The sequence below is a fragment of the Artibeus jamaicensis genome, unplaced genomic scaffold (assembly GCF_021234435.1).
Source record: "Artibeus jamaicensis isolate MK-2021 breed Jamaican fruit bat unplaced genomic scaffold, CSHL_Jam_final scaffold_612, whole genome shotgun sequence".
In the NCBI taxonomy this organism is placed as follows: Eukaryota; Metazoa; Chordata; class Mammalia; order Chiroptera; family Phyllostomidae; genus Artibeus; species Artibeus jamaicensis.
Window position 1 is genome coordinate 3,337,783 of NW_026522049.1, and position 17,402 is coordinate 3,355,184.

General features: G+C 62.2%; 1 protein-coding gene across 9 annotated transcripts; it reads right to left on the reverse strand.

Annotated features, from left to right (window-relative positions):
• Positions 1-1,780: 1,780 nt before the first annotated feature.
• KIF7 (kinesin family member 7) lies at positions 1,781-17,277 on the reverse strand. Of its 9 annotated transcripts, none has more exons than XM_053658913.1 (19): positions 17,201-17,277; positions 14,270-14,621; positions 13,814-14,014; positions 13,076-13,469; positions 12,336-12,870; positions 11,828-11,938; positions 11,102-11,329; positions 10,372-10,514; positions 9,940-10,055; positions 9,642-9,794; positions 7,122-7,324; positions 5,947-6,144; positions 5,507-5,632; positions 5,229-5,405; positions 4,312-4,527; positions 3,723-3,929; positions 2,947-3,145; positions 2,646-2,867; positions 1,781-2,511 (listed from the first exon to the last, which is right to left on the reverse strand). In XM_053658913.1, exons 2-19 carry the CDS (start codon positions 14,595-14,597, stop codon positions 2,162-2,164), a joined length of 4,107 nt encoding a protein of 1,368 aa, XP_053514888.1. In that variant the 5' UTR covers positions 14,598-14,621; positions 17,201-17,277; the 3' UTR covers positions 1,781-2,161. The 9 variants fall into 9 exon arrangements, with proteins under 9 accessions (XP_053514888.1, XP_053514890.1, XP_037000923.2 ...); XM_053658915.1 differs by lacking the exon at positions 17,201-17,277 and adding an exon at positions 16,281-17,190 and having other exon boundaries at positions 12,480-12,870; XM_037145028.2 differs by lacking the exon at positions 17,201-17,277 and adding an exon at positions 16,281-17,190 and having other exon boundaries at positions 2,721-2,867; positions 10,372-10,511.
• Between the last annotated feature and the right edge of the window lie 125 nt (positions 17,278-17,402).

The following is a 17,402-nucleotide window of genomic DNA, read 5'->3' on the forward strand; positions in this document are numbered from 1 at the left end:
TGGGCCAGGTGTGCGTCCACCATGTCTGAGACTCGACAGCAAGCCCGCGTCTGGGCGTCTGCTCAGTAGCGGTTTTCGCAGACACACGGGCCTGTCAGAGTGGGTGCAGCTGAAGAAATGTGTTAATGCCCCTTCATATGTCCTTGGGGAGGAGGCGGTGGGTCCCTGGCAGGGGCCAGTGCGGGGACAGCCACTTTGGTTCTCACGCCTCTTTCCCCATCTCTGCTCCGCGCCCTGCAGTGCCTCCTGGTCCAGAGTGGGTCCAGCAGGAGCTCGGCCGCACCGCGCCCTGGACCCCGGTGGTCACCAAGCGCTGGTTTCCCTGCTTCAACCTGAGCTGCTAGTTCCAGCTTGATGGGGTCGTTTTGGTAAAGCCTGTTCTTCTTCTCTGGGTGTTGACAACTGAGGCCAGAGCTGTGTATGTGTGTGTGTGCGCGTGCACACTTTAACAGACTACGTTTCATGAGTGTAGTTCAATAATATGAAAAATGAATTACATAACTGTGTGGTGCCAGGTGGGTACTGGACTTATGACTCCGGAAACTATATAAGTGTCCACCTACCATGCCGCACCGGTGAGATACACATAAAATAATACTGAATGTCAACTATAATTTACAAAATCTGAAAAAGCAAATTTACAACCAGTAGGATCGTGTTAGAAACCACTTCTACTGAGATTAAATGATTTTCAAACTTAAACAAGTAAATTAAGAAAAACTACAAAGGGGAATGTTGTTTAGTGGGTGTTGCTGCTTCCACGGTGGAAAGCAGCTCTGCAGGGGAGAGCGTGACCTTCATGTGGACCGTCTTCAGTCCCAGCCCATTTTCCTTGTCCGCGTCCTCAGTCGCCACCCGTGTGTCTGCCTTTTTCTAGACGAGGACACGGACTTATTTCCCCCAGCGGCCGAGGACTCGCCTTTCAGCGGAGCCTTTTCCAGGCGACGCCCCATCAGCAGAACCTACTCTCGGAAGAAGCTGATCAGCTAGTGAGGACGGACAGGCCAGGGGACTGACAGCCACAGACAGTGCGGGGCTGGCCCAGGCGCTCCTGCTTCCCCGCTGCAGAAGCGCTCTGGGAGCGCTGTGCTCGGGCACAGCTGGCACTGCGGGCGCAGCAGAGCACCCAGAGGCTGGCTTCACCTGAGTCGGGCCTGCCACACGGAACAGGAAGAATGGGCTTCTGGGAACTGGACGAGTTCGAAAGAGGAAGGTAGGGTCACTCCACAGGCATAAAGTCTCCGGGCCTGGCCCCAGCCTGCATGCCCTCAGCCCCTGCCCGTGGTTGGAGGTGCTGCGCCTCAGAGGCAGCCTGGAGCCAGGCACGGCCCTGCAAGACCAGGATGCCATTCCAGCCCCACCCCGACCATGACCATGACAGGTCAGGACACTGCTGCCTCTCTTGTGAAGTGGGCCCTTGTGAAGCCGCTACAAGGCTGGGACCCTGCCTGAGACAGAGGCGGGCGGCAGGGTGAATGTTTCACATTCCCTGTAACAATAAACTTACCTCTGGCTACTCGGCTTCTGGCGCTTCTGAACAATGCTCAGCCCAAGGTTCACTGTGGCCGTGGCCCAGCTTGGTGCCCCGAGAGCCAGTTGCCAGCCCAGTCCTCGCCATCTGCGGGGGGACTCACAGCGTCGGGTGGGCCGGCCTGCTGTGCTGCCCTGGTGCAGGGCCCGCCCGCAACTGCCCCCGGGTCTCGGAGTAACTTCCAGGCCCACTGCGCTCCCAGAGCCGCTTCCTGCTATTGTCGTTCAAACTCAGTGAACACCCTGTGTCTCCAGAGGCTGTTCTCATTTATTACAAAATGTTTGTACAAAACTCCAAACACCTGCTGCTCTCCGACCCCCCACACTGTGCCCACTTAAGCCCCAGGCCGCTCCGGGACCAGCTCCCAGCTGCCCTGCCAGTGAGCGCACAGCCTGCAGACCGGAAGCGACCTGCTGGAACCGCTCAGAGCCAAAGGCGGCCGTCCTACCGCAGCTCACAGGAAGGGGACAGTGGGGGAGTGATGCTTTTTAAAAAAGTCGTAACACCTGAGCCCAGTTCACTTGGGCTGACTCGGATTTAGAGTGAGGTGAGGACTCCTTGGCAGACACAGGCACGCACTGTACCTTTCGGAGGGCTGGACCCCAGTCCAAGGCCGGCTCTGCCCCGGGCCTACAGGGGGCTCCTCCTGACGTCGATCATCCCCGGGCTGGCCCTGCGCAGCTCCCGCCGGGGTCTGGCCAAGGGCCCCGCCTGCCAGGGCAGGGCCCCCACCCCCACAGGCAGCGCCTGCCCGACAAGGGGCTCTGAAGCCTCCCGCTGCCGCGGCTCCTCCGGGGACCCCTGCTCCTCACTGCCCAGGCTGGAGCGCTTCCAGGTCAGTGGGAGCGGGGCGTGGACCAGGCCCCGCCCCTCCTCCCGGGCACAGGGGGCGCCCTCTGCAAGGGGCAGCTGCCCAACAGGCTCAGGTGCTGCGCGCAGCTCGTCCTCATTTCCAGGGCACAGGGGCCTCTTTTCCCCACCTGTCACAGAGGACAGCGACACCCTGGTCAGGAGGGGAGGTGCCAGCGCCCCCTTGGTGCTGGTTTCCCGCACCCGCGCAACAAGCAATGTGGGAAAGGACCCCGGAAGAGCTGCGGGCGGAGGGATTTCTGACCTCCCCAAACCAAGGCGTGATAGCTGACATCTGCAAGGCAGGGCCCAGCTTCCGGCGGCGGGCAGCGAGGCTCACCCCTGCTCGGTACCGCTGCTCCCGTACCGCTCAGCTTCTGCTTCAGCTCCTGGTTCATCCACATGTGGCGGCCCAGCTCCCTCTCCAGAGCCTGGATCCTAGCCTCATACTGCCTCCTGCTGTCGGCCAGACCTTCGCCAAGGTGGTCTGTGGGGACACGCAGAGAGGTGGTGGGGTGGCCAGGCGCACGGGACCGGGCTGGGCATGAGCTGTGTGCGGGCCTCACCTCGGCTCTGCTGTAGGAGCAGCTGCAGGCTCTGCTCGTGCTCCTTCTGCTGCCGGGTCAGCTGGCGGTCCGTCTCCAGGCGCTGCCGCTCTAGGGCCGCCTCCAGCCAGTACACCAGTCTCTGCTGCTCCTCCAGCTGCATCTCCAGCTCGGAGAAGGCCACCTGCTGCTGGTGCTGCTCCTCCCGCAGTGTCACCACCTGTGCGGAGGCCTGCCCGGCTCAGACGCGGCGCCGGCTCCCTGCACCAGGGAACCCTCACTGGGGCACAGCCCAGCCAGCACCGCCCCACACCAGGTGTGGCTGAGGAGTCACAGGGTCTCCTCTGAGCCCAGACCTGGCTCCCAGACGCTTCTCAGTGGTGTTCCAGGAGGCACATTACAAATGACAGACAAGTGTTAGCTCTCAAGATGGGTGTTATCTGCCATCCCTGCCTCAGACTCCTTCCCGGTCACACAGGAAGAAGCTTCCAGGCCTAGCCTCAAGCTGTGTCTCATGGAGGCCAGGGTTTCTCAGCCTCCACACTGCTGGCTGCTAGGGCCAGATCGCCTGGGGGCACTGGCCCGTTCTGTGTGTTGAAGGGGGCTGAGCAGCATCCCTGGCCTCCACCCCTGCTGTTGTGACAACCAGAAGTAGCTCCAGACATGGGCACACGTGCCCTGGGCCAGCAAACGCGTCCTTCTTGAAAACCCCTGATGGGGACAAAGGCCGCCCTGAAGGAGCCGCTCCAATTGGCTTCCCGGGAGGAAGGGGCTAGGCCCTCAGGGTGTCGACCCACCTTGTCAAAGTACTTGCAGAGGAGGGCCCTGGTCTCCGAGGACGAGAGGTAGCTGAGCTTGGCCATGAGGTCCATCTCGCACTGGGACAGCAGGGAGGCCGAGGCCCGCAGCACCCGCTGACGGCACGTGATGGCCTCGTTCTTGTACTCGATGGCGGCGTCCAGGGCCTCGATGGCCTCGTCCAGCTGGAACAGCGTCCGCTCCTCCTGTGGGGTGGAGTGTGGGTGTGCGTGGGCGGCAGAGGGGTGCAGCCCCCTTCGACCCTCTAAGGGTCCCCTCAGCCTGAGCTGTCAGAGGCTGACCCCAGGGCAGTGCAGGGAGGGATCTGCACTGGGGGGCTCAGAACCCCCCACACAGGAGGCCTGGCAGGACTGCTGGGGAGGGCACAGGGACGTGGTCCAGACACTCACTCCCACCAGGGAGCTGAGATGTTGGGCTGGCAGTCCCTGCAGCGCGGGACGTGGGGTCCGGATTCCAGGAAGGGAACAGGGCGGGCGGCCAGGCCGGCCCGTGTCCCAGACGAGCAGGTGCCCCCCATCCACACTCCTGCACCCAGCCCCGCCTCGGGGGCTGCCCAGCGCAGCGTACCTGGGGCGACAGCAGGCTGCCCTGCCTCAGCTTGCCGTCGATCTCCAGACGCTGCTTCAGCAGCGAGTCCTTCTCCTGGCGCAGGGCGTCGATCTCCCCGCGGATCTGCTGCTGGCTCTGGGCGCTGCCCTGCCGCAGCTGCCCGCTCTTCTCGGACAGTTCCCTCTCCAGGTGCTCCAGCCGGCTGGACACACGCACGATGTCCTCCGTCAGGGCCTGGGGCGGCACCGGGCATGAGTGGGGAGCAGGCCTGTCCCCTCTGTGACAGACCATCCGTGGGATGCGACGGAGGCCAAGGGCTCACGGAGGCCCCACTCAGCCCTGCAGACACTCAGGCACCGGGGGCTGCAGAGACTGTCCGGGAGGAGGGTGGAGACACGCAGGGGACAAGGCACCCCTGACGAGAAGGGGCAACGTGGGCCAAGGCGGGGCAGCGTGTGGTGGCGGCCTGTCACTGAGACGACTTGAGTTGGTGATGGGAATTATGGGAAATTAGTGGCCAAGCCCCAAAGACCTTTCCAGGAGCCTGAAGATGGACGAAGTGAGGGCTCTCGTGGCCAAGGGGCATTCGGAGCATCCGGCAGCACCCTGCTCCTCCTGCGCTTCCGTGTGCCACTGGAGCACCCGCCAGAGCACCCGCCGCTGGGACAGCCCCGGGCTGTGTGTCTGACGTGCCCCTCAAACCCTCAGCCACGTGAGGACAGTTCTGAGTGTGCTCCTCACAAGGGAGTGACGAAGCCCCAAGGAGCCGGGTGGGGCTCTTTCTGCCTCAGTGCCCGTGATGGCTCTGTCCCCGGGCCACCTACCACCCTGCTCTGCCTGCCTGAGCCGTCCCAGAGCCGGGGTGGATGAGGGGATGCAAACTGCGGAGACACCTGCAGCTCCGCCCGCCCGGGCCTCGCGGGGAGGGCGCTCACCTGGCTGGACCGCAAGCGCTTGCTCTCCAGCCCCGTCTTCTCCTGCACCAGGGCCTCCTTCTTGGCCAGGATGGCCTCCCGCTTGCGGAGCTCCTCGCCCAGCTCCTCCAGCGCCCGCCGCTGCTGCAGGACCTTCTCGATCTCCTGGTCCAGCCACTTCTTCTGCTCCTCAATCTTCTGAGGGGACGTGGGGTGGGCACAGCGGGTGCTCAGCGCTCACGCCCACTTCGGGCAGCCCCCCCTCCCTGCTCGGGCTCCAGGAGCCCCCGGGTGCCCACCTGCTGCTGCTCCAGGCTGACCACAGAGCCGCTGCTGCCGCTGCGCCGCTTCCTCTGGAACGCCGCGATCTCCTCCGTCTTGATCCGCAGGATCTTCTGCTGCTGCTCGTGCTTCAGCTCCAGCTCCTGGGGGCGCAGGGGCGAGGCTCAGGGGCGGGACCCTGTGTGCCAGCCTCATGCCAGCCCCTCCCGACGCGGCCCTGCACAGCGTCTCCTGGGGAGCAGCAGACGCAGGTCTGCTCCTACGACAGGAGGTGCTGGCTGCCTGAGAGGCCTTATCGCACTGAGCTCCCCGGCTCCTCACCCTGGCCTTGGCTTTCCTGTAACATGCCCCCACGTGCAGGGGAGACAGACTCGGGGAGGCTGAGTGACCTGCTGGAGGGGTTCTCATGCCTGTAGGCAGTGGGGACACGGGGCGCACACCTTGCCGAGAGCCTGACCTTGACCCGGTGCTGCCGCTTGCTCATCTCCGTCTCCAGGCGCCGCTTCTGCTCTGTCTCCTCGCGAAGCCGCCGCTGCAGCTGGGCCTGCTGCTGCCGCATGAGCCGCACGTTCCTCTCGAGCTCCTGCAGCCGCCTCTCGCTCTGGGCCGACAGCGACGCCAGCCGCTCCGTCACCTGCTTCTTCTCCTTCAGCACCTGCGACCAGCGCAAACTCCGCTGGGCCACGGGCAGGGGACACTGCCAGCCTGGCTCTCAATAAGGGTGCACTGGCCCAAAGGCTGATGACCGGATGGAGGGGCAGACAGAGGGAAAGCAGGTGGATGGACGACAGATAATAAAAATATCAGCAGACAGCTAGAGGGAAGTACACAGACGGTCGCCACATACCAGGCACCACACTGAGAGCTCTGTGTCTGTTAATTGACCTGCACGATCCTGCCAACAAGTATGATGGTGATCGGCCCCAGTTAACAGAGTAGGAAACTGAGGCACAGAGAGGCTAGGACACTCGACCAAGGACACACAGCTAGGAAACAGCAGAGCTGGGGTTCAAACCCCGACGGCCTGGTTCCGGAGCCCGTGCCCTCGACCACTCTGCTCGGCTGCATGCTGGACGCCTGGCCTGAGCAAAGGAGGATGGAATGGTGGGTGGCCAGCTGCAAAGATGGACGGACAGGAGGGCAGGTGGACAGGAAAACGGACAGGAAGGTGAACCAGTAAAGACACAGACAGCGTACGACTGATGAAAGGGAACAGAACAACGAAAGGATGAGTGGATAAACAGACAGCTGGTCACATCGATGGAGAGGCAGGTGCATCAGAGGGACCCAGGCTAATGGGGAGACAGGGAAGGCGGGGTGCAGAGGTGTGTGCACAGGGAGCTGGAAGAACAGACGGATGGACGGGGGTGGGGAGGCTGCATGAGGAAGGGGGGACTTCCTTTCAGCGACGCCCCCCACCCCCCGGGGCCTCCCAGGTGGGCTGCAGGTGGGCCCGGCCTCCCCGCCTCTGCTGCCTTCAGTGAGCGGAGCCCTGGAGGGGCGACAACACCTGCAGCCGGTGGGGGGGTGCCCGGCATGAGGGCCTGAGCACCCACAGGTTCCTCAGTGAGCCTGGGCCCTGCAGCCCCAGCCTGGGCAGCCTCACCTGCCACCCCCAGGGCCCACGCTGACCTGCACCTGGCTCTGGGCGGCAGCGACCCTCCTGCGGAACTCCTGGAGCTGGGACCGCTCGCCAGCGTCCTGCGGCTCCCTGCCCTCCAGCTCCCGCAGCTGCCGCTGGCCTTCGCTCAGCTCCGCCCGCACTCGCTCCGCCTCCTGCTCCAGCTCGCGGATGCGCCGGCTGTGCTGGCGGTTCAGGGCCTGGGCTGCCTTCCCTGGAGGAGGGGGCTGCGTCAGCATAGGCCGCGGCCCCCACCAGGCCATCTGCTCCTTCCCCGGGGATGTCTCCCCGATCCCCATGGGCCAGGGTCGCCACATGGGTCTTCCCAGCCTCCGTTCCCCCGGCACCATGGCTTACGTAGTCTTTCCCTTTAAATCAGCCCACTTTGTAAGTGAGCCTCGTCATTCTCGACACGGAGACGGCTGCCGCACATGTGGCGCTTCCTTCACCAGCGAATCCTACCACGCAGTCTGAGAAGATGTGAAACCTTTCCTTCTCAAAGTCTCCCAAAAGGCCGAAGAGGAGAGAAAACTTCCTAACACACGGGGTGAAGCCAAGGGGACCCTGTGCCTGCCGGCTGGCGAGGACGACACCCACCAGAGCTACAGACCGATGCCGCTGACAGATACAGATGGAAAACCCTAAACAGGACACCAGCAAACCCGGCACCGCAACACGATACAGAAAGAATAAACGCATCACAATCCAGTGGGCTCCCTCCAAGGCCTCAATCCACCCATGGAAAAGGGCACGTTAGCAAAAGAAAGGGTAAAAATATATTATCTCATCGATAGATGCTGAAAAAGCATCTAAGATACAATACACACCGCTCGGTAAAATGGGCACAGAAGGAAACTTCCTCAACATCGTAAAGGCCAGATACGACGAAGCCTCAGCGAATATCCCGCTCGATGGTGAAAAACGGGAAGGTTTTTCTCTAAGACGAGGAACAAGCCAGGGATGCCCACTCTCACCAGCCTTATTCAACCCCGTGCTGGGAGTCCGAACCAGAGCAATCTGGCAAGAGAAAGAAATGAAAGGCACCCAAACTGGGAAGAGGGAAGTAAAGGTGTCGCTCTTCGCAGATGACGTGACTCACAGAGAAAACCCTGGAGACGTCACCAACGACCCATCAGAAACAAGACACACACACCGTGAGGCTGCGGGACGCAGAAATCAACGCATGGAAACCCACTGCGTTGCCGTGTACTAACAAGGAAACTTCAGGGAAAAATTTAAAACAAACAAACAAACAAAGAAAAACAACAGTTTTACAATTACGACCAAAAGAATAGAGCTACCGTATGACCTCACAACCCCTTCTCTGGGTGTCTACTTGAAAACCTCGGCGTTTATTTAGAAAGACGCACACACCACGCTGCTCATGGCAGCATCATTCACGGCGGCCCAGACGTGGAGACGACCGCCATGTCCCCCGGCAGGCAGTTATTCGAGAAAGAACACACACACACACATGCGTCCACGCAATGCACTGACGGGACACATGTACAACACGGCACCGCCCAGCTGTGACAAATGGGGACACGCTGCTGTTTGCCACAACAGAAAAGGACAAGAGAACCGCTGGCTCTCGCTCCTGCGTGGCATGTGAAACAGCAAGGAGCTACTGGAGAGGAGAGGACGAAGGGGGACAAGTACACGGTGACGGACGGAGACTTGACTGTGGGTGCCGAGCACATGGTACGATATTCAGGGATGTGTTACAGCAGCGACTCTCACCCAGAGCACCGCAGCAATTTGTTAAATACCCAAAACCTGACTATTTAGTCGGGGGCACTGACCTCCTTTCCCTGAAACTGTCAAAGAGAAAAATGACAACACCTCACACAACAGTATCCGTCCAGTGGGGATGAATCCAAATTGGACCTATACTTTTTGGTCAGATTGGCAAAATATAACTTTTTGGTGTGCCACAGAATTTTAGTCATTAGTCGTGCACCGTGAGATGAAAAAGGCTGCGGACTGCTGTATCGTAGTCATGCATTGGAAGCTCACATCAGTTATTGCCGATGCTACCCCATAAGTTTAACTGAACAACATGTGTTTCAGCAATAAAACGAACACGGGAAAAATTTGACAACCGAACCTCGAGGGTGGGACCCCCTGTACTGGTCTCTCTTCCAATGTACATGAAATATTTCAGGATGCATTTTACAGTGAGTTTATAGCTATTAAAAAGTTCAGCTGGTCTCCACCTGAAATTGTCCCCTCCCCGGTCCCACAGATTGCCAGCAGCCACAGCATGATTTGGGGACACCATGCGCCCACCCAGCAGCCACCCAACAGACGGTGATGATGGGCAGTGCTCCCTGAGAGCCCCTCTGAACGCCACACCTGACATCCCTCCACTCATCTTCAGAGCCGCCCTGTGAAGCAGGGACAATTACTGTCCCCGCCTCAGCAGTGAGAAAACTGAGACACAGAGGGGTTATCCTACCTGCCCCAGGTCACACAGAGGCAAGAGACCACGCTGGGCATCACACCTTAGGCGGAGACTGCCCGGTGCCCACCTGTGCGGACCAGCTCGCCGATGAGCTCCTCCTTCATGCGGATGTTGATGGCCAATTCCCGGATCTTCTGCTGGGCTTGGGCCAGCCGCCACTCGGAGGCCGTGGCTGTGGGGTCCTGGCGGGGCCGGGCCTGGGCCTTGCTCCCAGGAGCCCCTGTAAAAGGCCAGCGGCCAAGGCTGCTACATCATCTGACAGCGGGGGAGGTGGGGCAGGGAGGACAGGTGCACTGCCTAGAGTGGCCTGTCAGGACCGTGGAGGGAGAAGGGGTCAGGTCCTTTCTGCGTCCCAGCAGCCTCACCTCTGGGCTCCAGGGTGGCTGCACCCAGCTCCTCAAGACGAAGCCTCGGGCCCTTCCTGCTCAGCGGACTCCCTGGGCCTGCGTCTGCCCTCTGGTTCCACTTGCTGATCCCGTTTCTGGGGGGCAGAAGCAGGCGTCTATACCCCTCCCCAGTCCCCACCCCAGCACAGCCACCTCCCAGGCTAGAGGGAAGAAGGTCCCTGGCCTTCTGTCCCACCATCGACAGAATCGGTCAGTCCAGCAAAACCCCACGGCCAGGAGCCAAGCAGAGGGGGTGCAGGGGAGCTGGGGGCACCAGGGACCACCCGGGAGGCTGGCCCACCCCCATCTATTCTCCCCAGGGCCAGCAGGGGCTATGGGGGTGAGGACGCCCTGAGACCACGGGGTCCTGCCAGGTGGGTCTTTGCCAGGTCCCCCGTGGTCCCCACGCACCTGCGCAGGTGCAGGGTCTGTCGGGGCGGCGGCTGCTCTCCCCCCGGCGCCTCCTCCTCCTCCGATGAAGCTGAGGAGCCACTTCCCAGCCTGTCTACCTCCGCCAGGAGCTTGGCTCCCATCTCTGTGCCATTTGTCACCTGCTAGGGGAGAGCCAGGGTTTCAGGACAGGAGCCCGCAGGGCATCCTCTGTGGGCTGTTCCAGGCACCAAGGCTGTGCTCCCACCTGCACCTCTGCCCCACGCCCTGCCCCACCTGCAAGGTGACACTGAGTCAGAGCAGGAGCTGCCGCTCCCACGCTCCCCTGCCCCGGCTGGGGTTGTACCTGATACTCTCAGGTGGCCACCTGCCATGTCCATCTCGTACACAGGTCACCTGCACCTGAGTCTTATCTTGCTAACAGCGCCCGGCCAGACCAGACAGGGCATGTGACCTCAAAGTGATGAGCTCCCTGCCTCTGGAGGCATGCAAGCTTCCCATCCAGTGCCGGAAGCCTCTCTCTAACCCCCTAGCAATCTCCAGTTACATGGAGATCCCCAATAGCACTGTCCTTCTGTTCTTCTGAGAAGCCTTTCAGTCACCCAAATCTTGGCCCCTTCTCTAGGGACATAGGAAGGGGCATCTCACAGCTGCTCCCACAAAAGCTTGGGGTGAGGGACATTCTCCGGCTTTGCCCTTCCCCTGCCCAGTCCAACAGGCCCAGCTGCGCCCAGCCTGGCCACCTCCTCACCTCTCCCCAGTTCTCAGGGCCGACTTTGTCTCCAGGAAGGCACGCAAGGGGCACCAAGCCCAGCACATGGCTGTGGGCACCCACCAGGGGCGCCGTGTGAGGCCGGGGCCCAAAGGACCCAGGAGGCAGGCCCTGCAGGAGCCCCGAGGCCCCCCAGCCCGGCCGCACCAGCTCCAGCCGCAGCCGCAGCTCTGCCATCTCCTCCTGCTGCTCACGCAGACGGTCGCTCTGCAAGACATGGTCTGGGTGCTGAGTGGGGAGACACAGACTAGGGAGCGGGGACAACCGGGACGAAGTGCAGGAGAATGGGGAACCAGGTGTGAGGGCCCCCCCCTTCCGCTCCCTGAGGAAGGTCAAACGTTCTGACAACCTCTTGGTTACACACACACTCACACATACACGCGCACACACCGCAAAAGACTCTGGCTCCAGCTCTCATCCCACCCTGCCAATCACTGCCACCAGAGGGTGCCAGGAGCAACGCCGACCCAGTTACCTTGGGACTAAGAAAGGATCCAGCTACAGTGGCCCACCCTGCTGCCCTCCAGGCCCACCTGCCGCCCACACTCAGGAGCATCCTGCACACCCACCCACACTGTTGTGTTCCACCACAAGGGTTTAGCTTCTGCCCGTTTGTGCACGCCCTCATCTCCCCTGCTCTGGCTGCTTTCCTCCCGCTGGGAAACTCGCTCCCTGGCACCCCCTCCGTGGAAGTGGCAGCCCCACCTGCAGCTTGTACTGCTCCATGGCGTCCTCCAGGGCAGCCAGAAAGTCTCGGTTCTCCTCCTCCAGCCGGGCCACCTGGCTCTGCAGGGCCTGCAGCGCCCCCTCGCCTTCCTAGGGGGCAGGGAGACAGGCCTCAGGGGCAGGAGGGAGCAGGACGAGCCTGTCTGTCCCTGGGGCACCCCAGCCCTCCCTCTGCTCTGCTTGGGGGGCCCTAGTCTTACTTGCTGCTCTGCTCCAAGCCCTGCCTACGGTCCCCTCTGCAAGCCACATGGGCCACCTCTATGAACAAGGTACTGAGCCCTCACCGGCGTGCTCTGCCCTTGTTACAGCTTCAGCCCTTGTATCACACCCAGAAGGTAAAGACCAAGGTCAGCCCTGCTATACAAAGCGAGCCTGAGGCAGGAGGACGTTATGGAGAGTGACCGTGGTCACCGGCTTTGAATTCCCAAGGGGCTCTGCTAATGGCTGGACGTCTGAGACCTTCTCCTTCCCCTGCCCAGGTCCACACCTGGTCCTTGGCCACCTTTCTGCTGCCCGGCCCCTGCGTGGCCTGCTCGTCCACAGTGGAGGCGCTCTCAATGCCGCTGTCCGGCCCAGAGGCAGAGCTCAGGACGCTGCGCTCGCCCTCGACCTCACATAGCCAGTCCCGCACCTTGCGCGCGGCAGTGCCGGGCAGCCCGGGTTCGGCCTGCAATTCGCGCAGGAGGCTGTAGGCGGCGTCAGTGCGGGCCCGGTAGCGCGCGCACTCGGCACCCAGGCGGGCGGCGGCCACGGCAGGGGCAGCAGTGGGGCCCAGGCCGCGACGGCCACGGTGGATGATGCGCGTCTCTGAGCGGTGCCGCGGGGGACCTCGCACCCCAGCTGCCTCTTCAGGCGCCCGCTCGGCGTCGGGCCGCCAATTGACGGTGGGGCGGTTGCAGATGTTCTGAGCGCGGCTGGCGTAGTTGAGGGTGTTGAGGGTCTCATCAAAGTCGGAGGAGGAGGGGCTGACACAGGCGATCATCACAGTCTTGGCGTTCCCACCCAGCGAGTCTTTGAGGATCCTGAGGGTGCCAGGGATGCAAATCAGGGACCCCAGTGCACCAGGACCCTTGGTCAGACAACCCCACTTCGGGCCTGAGGCTGACTGCCCAGCCCCAGGCCCCAGAAGCTGGATCCCCTCCGCCTCCCCCAGCTCCACCCCAGCGGCCACCTGGAAGCCAGGACACACAACAGCGGCTCTCCCGGCCCCTCCTCCCCTGGGCTCACCGGGTGATCTTGGAGTCCCGGTAGGGGATGTGGCTGCCACGGCGCTGGGGGTCACCCAGGGCACTGATGACGTTGCCCAGGGCCAGGAGGCTGCTGTTGATCTGGATGCTCTCTTTGAGGCGCTCGCCTGTGCTCCCCGTCTTGAGCACCCTCTCGGAGCCGGCCAGGTCCACAAAGTGGAACTTGGAGACCAGCAGCTGGCCTGCGGCTGGGCGCGGCAGGCGGCTGGGGGCGCGCCCCCGCTGCTCCAAGGTCACGGTAAAGACCGTGTGTGAGCGGCTGGACAGGCGGTTGAGGTGCGTGGCCCCCGTGTGCCGCGCAGCGTTGCCCATCTCCAGGAGGCTCAGCACCTCGTCCAGGCCCTCCACGTCCACCTCCTTCACCCCACACAGCACTGCGGGCGTGAGAAGCAGGGAGCCCAGGGTTGGGCAGGGGCTGGCAGGGCAGGGCCAGCCGTCTGCAGCTCTTCCTGCCTCAGGGGCCCCTTCCCCACAGCTGGGGCCGCTGCCCATCCTGGCTTGGGCTGAAGGGGCTCCAGCTTCCCCCTGCCCCCTGCAAAGCCTCTCACTCTGGCTGTACACCAGAGTCCATGGAGATGGGAAACCAAAGCAAAACTTTCCAGAGCTTGAGTTCCCCAGTTAGGTGTCCCTCCCACACAGGTAAGCCAGCCTTCAGCAGGGGAAGCCTCCTCAACCAGGTGCCCCTCCCCCACCAGTGGGGCCCTCGGGATTTCCTCACCTACGTTCCCTCGATCGTCTTCCCGAAGCTGGATGTCGCGGCTGGCCGTGCCCACCTCCAGCAGGTCTCGGAACTCCTCCTTGTACACTTCCAGGTAAGACACATGCACGAGACAGTCCAGCAGGTCGTTCTCATCGATGAGCTTGAAGGCCTCGGCCATGACCCGTGGGATGATGCCCTGCTCATCCTCGTGGAGGGAGGCTGGGGGGATGCCGTGGGGCCGGCTGAGGAGGCCACTCACCCCTGCAGGCCCCTCCCGTCCTGTGCAGCCCGGCCTGTGGGTGTGGCTGGTCCCACCCTGGGCTGCAAATCTGCTCAGAAAACAGTTGTCCGCCTTCCCCCTCCCACCCCGGTCGGCACCCCCACCTTGGCCAGGGAATGGCAGCAAGAAGGCAGGGGACAAAATTCAGGTGCCACTGAGGCCCCTCAGTGTGGGTGCAGGGCGGGGCCACTCACCCACACTGGCCTCCCCCATGGTGTATGTCTTCCCGGAGCCCGTCTGGCCATAGGCGAAGACCGTGGCATTGAAGCCCTCGAAGAAAGCCTCCAGCAGGGGCTGCACGCAGGCCTGGTACACGGCCTCCTGCCCGGCGTCCTCGTCCAGCACCACGTGGAAGCCGAAGTGGCGGTCCCGGCCCAGGGTGACCCGGTTGCACGCCGGCTCCACCCGCAGGCAGCTCTGGTGCCCATGCAGCAGCTCCTTGGGCAGCAGTGGGCGGACTCGCAGGGCCACCCTCACTGGGGCCTCCTCGGCCCCTGGAAGCCTGTGGGCCTCCAGCCCCATGATGGTGGAGGGCTGCTCCGGGCCCTGTGGAGAGGAAGAGGCCCGCGCCATCGGCACCTGTGCACCAGGGGCCAGGCTTGCCCTGCAGGTGGTCTTGGAGGGGCACAGTGGAGGGCAGCCAAGGTCTAGAGCATCCTCCATGCCCCCCACCCGGGGGCCCAAATGCTGCAGGGGCCGCAGTGCAGCCCCATCAGCGACAAGTCACAGAGTAAGGCCCCGATGCCTCCTCTCACCACCCAAGGGCTCGTGTTTCATCTGCACTCAGTTCCTGTGACCCTGTCCCTTAGAAGACACATCCGCCCGCTGAGCTTTCTGATCTCCGCTTTTGTCACCTCGCACCCCCTGCCCCACCTTCCCCAAAACAAGTCAACAGATCCCCTTCGACATGTTCCAGGCCCCCAGTGGACGCCTGAAACCACAACTAGTACTGAACCCCGTCGATACTGTGTTCCCCTGTATACTCACACCTGTGCTGAAGTTTCACCTATAAATCAGGCACGGAAGAAATTAGCAAGGATACCTGATGAGGAAATAAATAACTACAACAATGCACTGCAACAAACACCATGGGAATGTGGTCCCTTGTCTCAGGGGGGCCTGGCTGAAGTCCCTGTGTAAGCTCACTGTTTTCTGGCTTGGCAGGCAGCCGGCAGGCAGCACCGCCCACCATGCGGGGCGCTCTCGCCTTCCACCTGTACACTTCCTGCCGCTGTTCCCACCAGCAGCGTTCACCCCGTCCTGCAGGCATAACTTTTGCAGTCTAAGTCCTAACGCACAACCGGCAAATTCCTTCACAATTTCACAGAAGATTCATTCTTACCGTAGATCTGCTCATCTAAGCATTCAATTTTTTTTTCTTTTTCCTGATTAAAGTAGAGAACTTTTCCCTTTCACTTAGAGGAAGCACTTTCCTGCTTCTCGCTGGCACATCCGAAATGCCAGCATCGCTGCTCTTGCGCCCGGGGCCCGTTAGGAAGTCAAGGGCAGGCCGCTGGAACACAAACACTGAGATGCCGCTGACGCTGGGAGCGCCTGCTGCCGCCTGCGGGCGCTTGTTTGCTGCTCTTGTTTGCTCGATGGAGCTGCACGGGAGCTGCGTTTTTCACAAACTCATTCCCAGGCAGCGCGGGAGAAAGCGGGACATCGCGAGATGACCTCACACTACTCGGATTGGCACACAACTTAAAACTTAAGACTTCTGGAATTCCCCATTTAATATTTTCAGGCCAGTTAACCGTGGTAACTGAAACCGTGGAAAGTGAAACCGCAGCTAACCCTGGCCACTGTCGTCCTGATGGGGTGACCTTTACCAGCCGCTTCTCCACCACAACCATGGGCATCTTTCAAATATGCCAACGACATCTTAACTCCCAAGGGCTCAACGTGAACAGGCCCTTCGTACCTGGACTAGGCCCATGTACCTAATCAGTATTGCCCACCGGCCCCCTAGGTGGCGCCTGGAGCTGAGCCAGCTCCCTCTGCAGGGAACCAGGCAGACGCCCTGCCTGCCCCACCCCACACACGCCTTCCACAGCAACTGCTGCCTTCAACGGCGGCCTCCCCACACCCCCAGGCTGGGAGCCCGGAGGCAGCGACGGCCCTGCCCCCTTCCTGCAGCATCTCCACTGCCCAGCACAATACCCTACCCTTCCTCGCGGCCGGAGAGTGACGAGTAATACTTACCCAAGGAACTTGCCCCGTCTTCATCCTCCCTGGTCAGTCCTCACCGCGCGCCCGCCCCACTTTATCGCCACACGTTTACCTCCGTTATTGCGCTTTGCTTTATTGCGGGCTTTGCCTTTCTTTCTTTCTCTCTCTCTTTTTCTTTCTTTTAACAAACTGAAGGTAAGACCTTCCACCAGCAAAACGATTACAGCTGGCTTACTTGCCCGCTGCCGGGCACCGGAAACATGGCCCGAACGAGTGCGCGATGCACGCGAGCATCTTTGTTACGGTTTACGTATTCACTAGCTACACTTTTCTTCGTTGAGAGTGCACTGCTTCTACGTCTGAAGCAGAGTTCGCTGTGAAACAGCGCCGTGTCTCCGGGTGTGAGCGTGTTGTGCGCTGCCTTTGTCGTACCTGGTCCAGGGACACGCTGCAGCGCCCAGGCGTGCAAGCGCACACTCCGGGTTAGCACTACATTTCCCTTCTCTCAGCGTCTGTAACGGCTTTTCGTTCACGAAATCATTCCGACCCTGCTGGGTGACTGGCGCTGGGGACACCGCGGTACCTGTCCTGCTCACCCTGAACTTTTTAGCTCCTTGCGGGCCCGCTTCTCCGCGCCCCGAAGGCACCCAGAGGCGTCCGCCAGTGTGGTCCGGCGCCGGCACCGAGTCGGACACCGGAGGCGGGGGCTCCAGGAAAGTTCGGAAAAGTGCTCACCAGTGCTGGCAGCCCCGCGCTCCCTCCTCCGGGCCAGGCCCGGCAGGTCGGCCTCGGGCCCCCGACTTAGGGGAGGGGCTCCCACCCGCCCCGGCAAGGGCCCCAGGAGGCTGGTAAATGAGGACGGGCTCCACCGGGGTGCCTGCTGCCAGCGCCGCGGGAACGGCCTGCGCTGGAGGCGAGCGCGACCCCCACGTCTCCGGGGCTCCCCCACTTACCTGCCAGGGTGTCAGCCCCCGGCCCAGCGGCCCGCCTCCCAGCCCCAACGCAGCGCGCTCTGATGCCGTCACCAGGACCCCCGCCCCGCAAATGATCCCGCCTTTCCCCAGCAACCCCGCCTCCGCTTGGGCTCCTGGGGGCTGAGACAGGAGCCGGGCGGAGCCTCGGAGTCTGCGACCAGCGAGACGGGGCAGGGCGGGG

Excerpts from the sequence above, each read along its gene's own strand:
- KIF7 (XM_053658910.1), bottom strand. The coding sequence starts at position 16,304 with ATGAAGACGGGGCAAGTTCCTTGG. Across the intron at positions 10,056-10,371 it reads CAGACCCTGCACCTGCGCAG|AAACGGGATCAGCAAGTGGA; the intron begins GTGCGTGGGGAC and ends TCTGCCCCCCAG. Across the intron at positions 4,528-5,228 it reads AGCGCTTGCGGTCCAGCCAG|GCCCTGACGGAGGACATCGT; the intron begins GTGAGCGCCCTC and ends GTGCCGCCCCAG.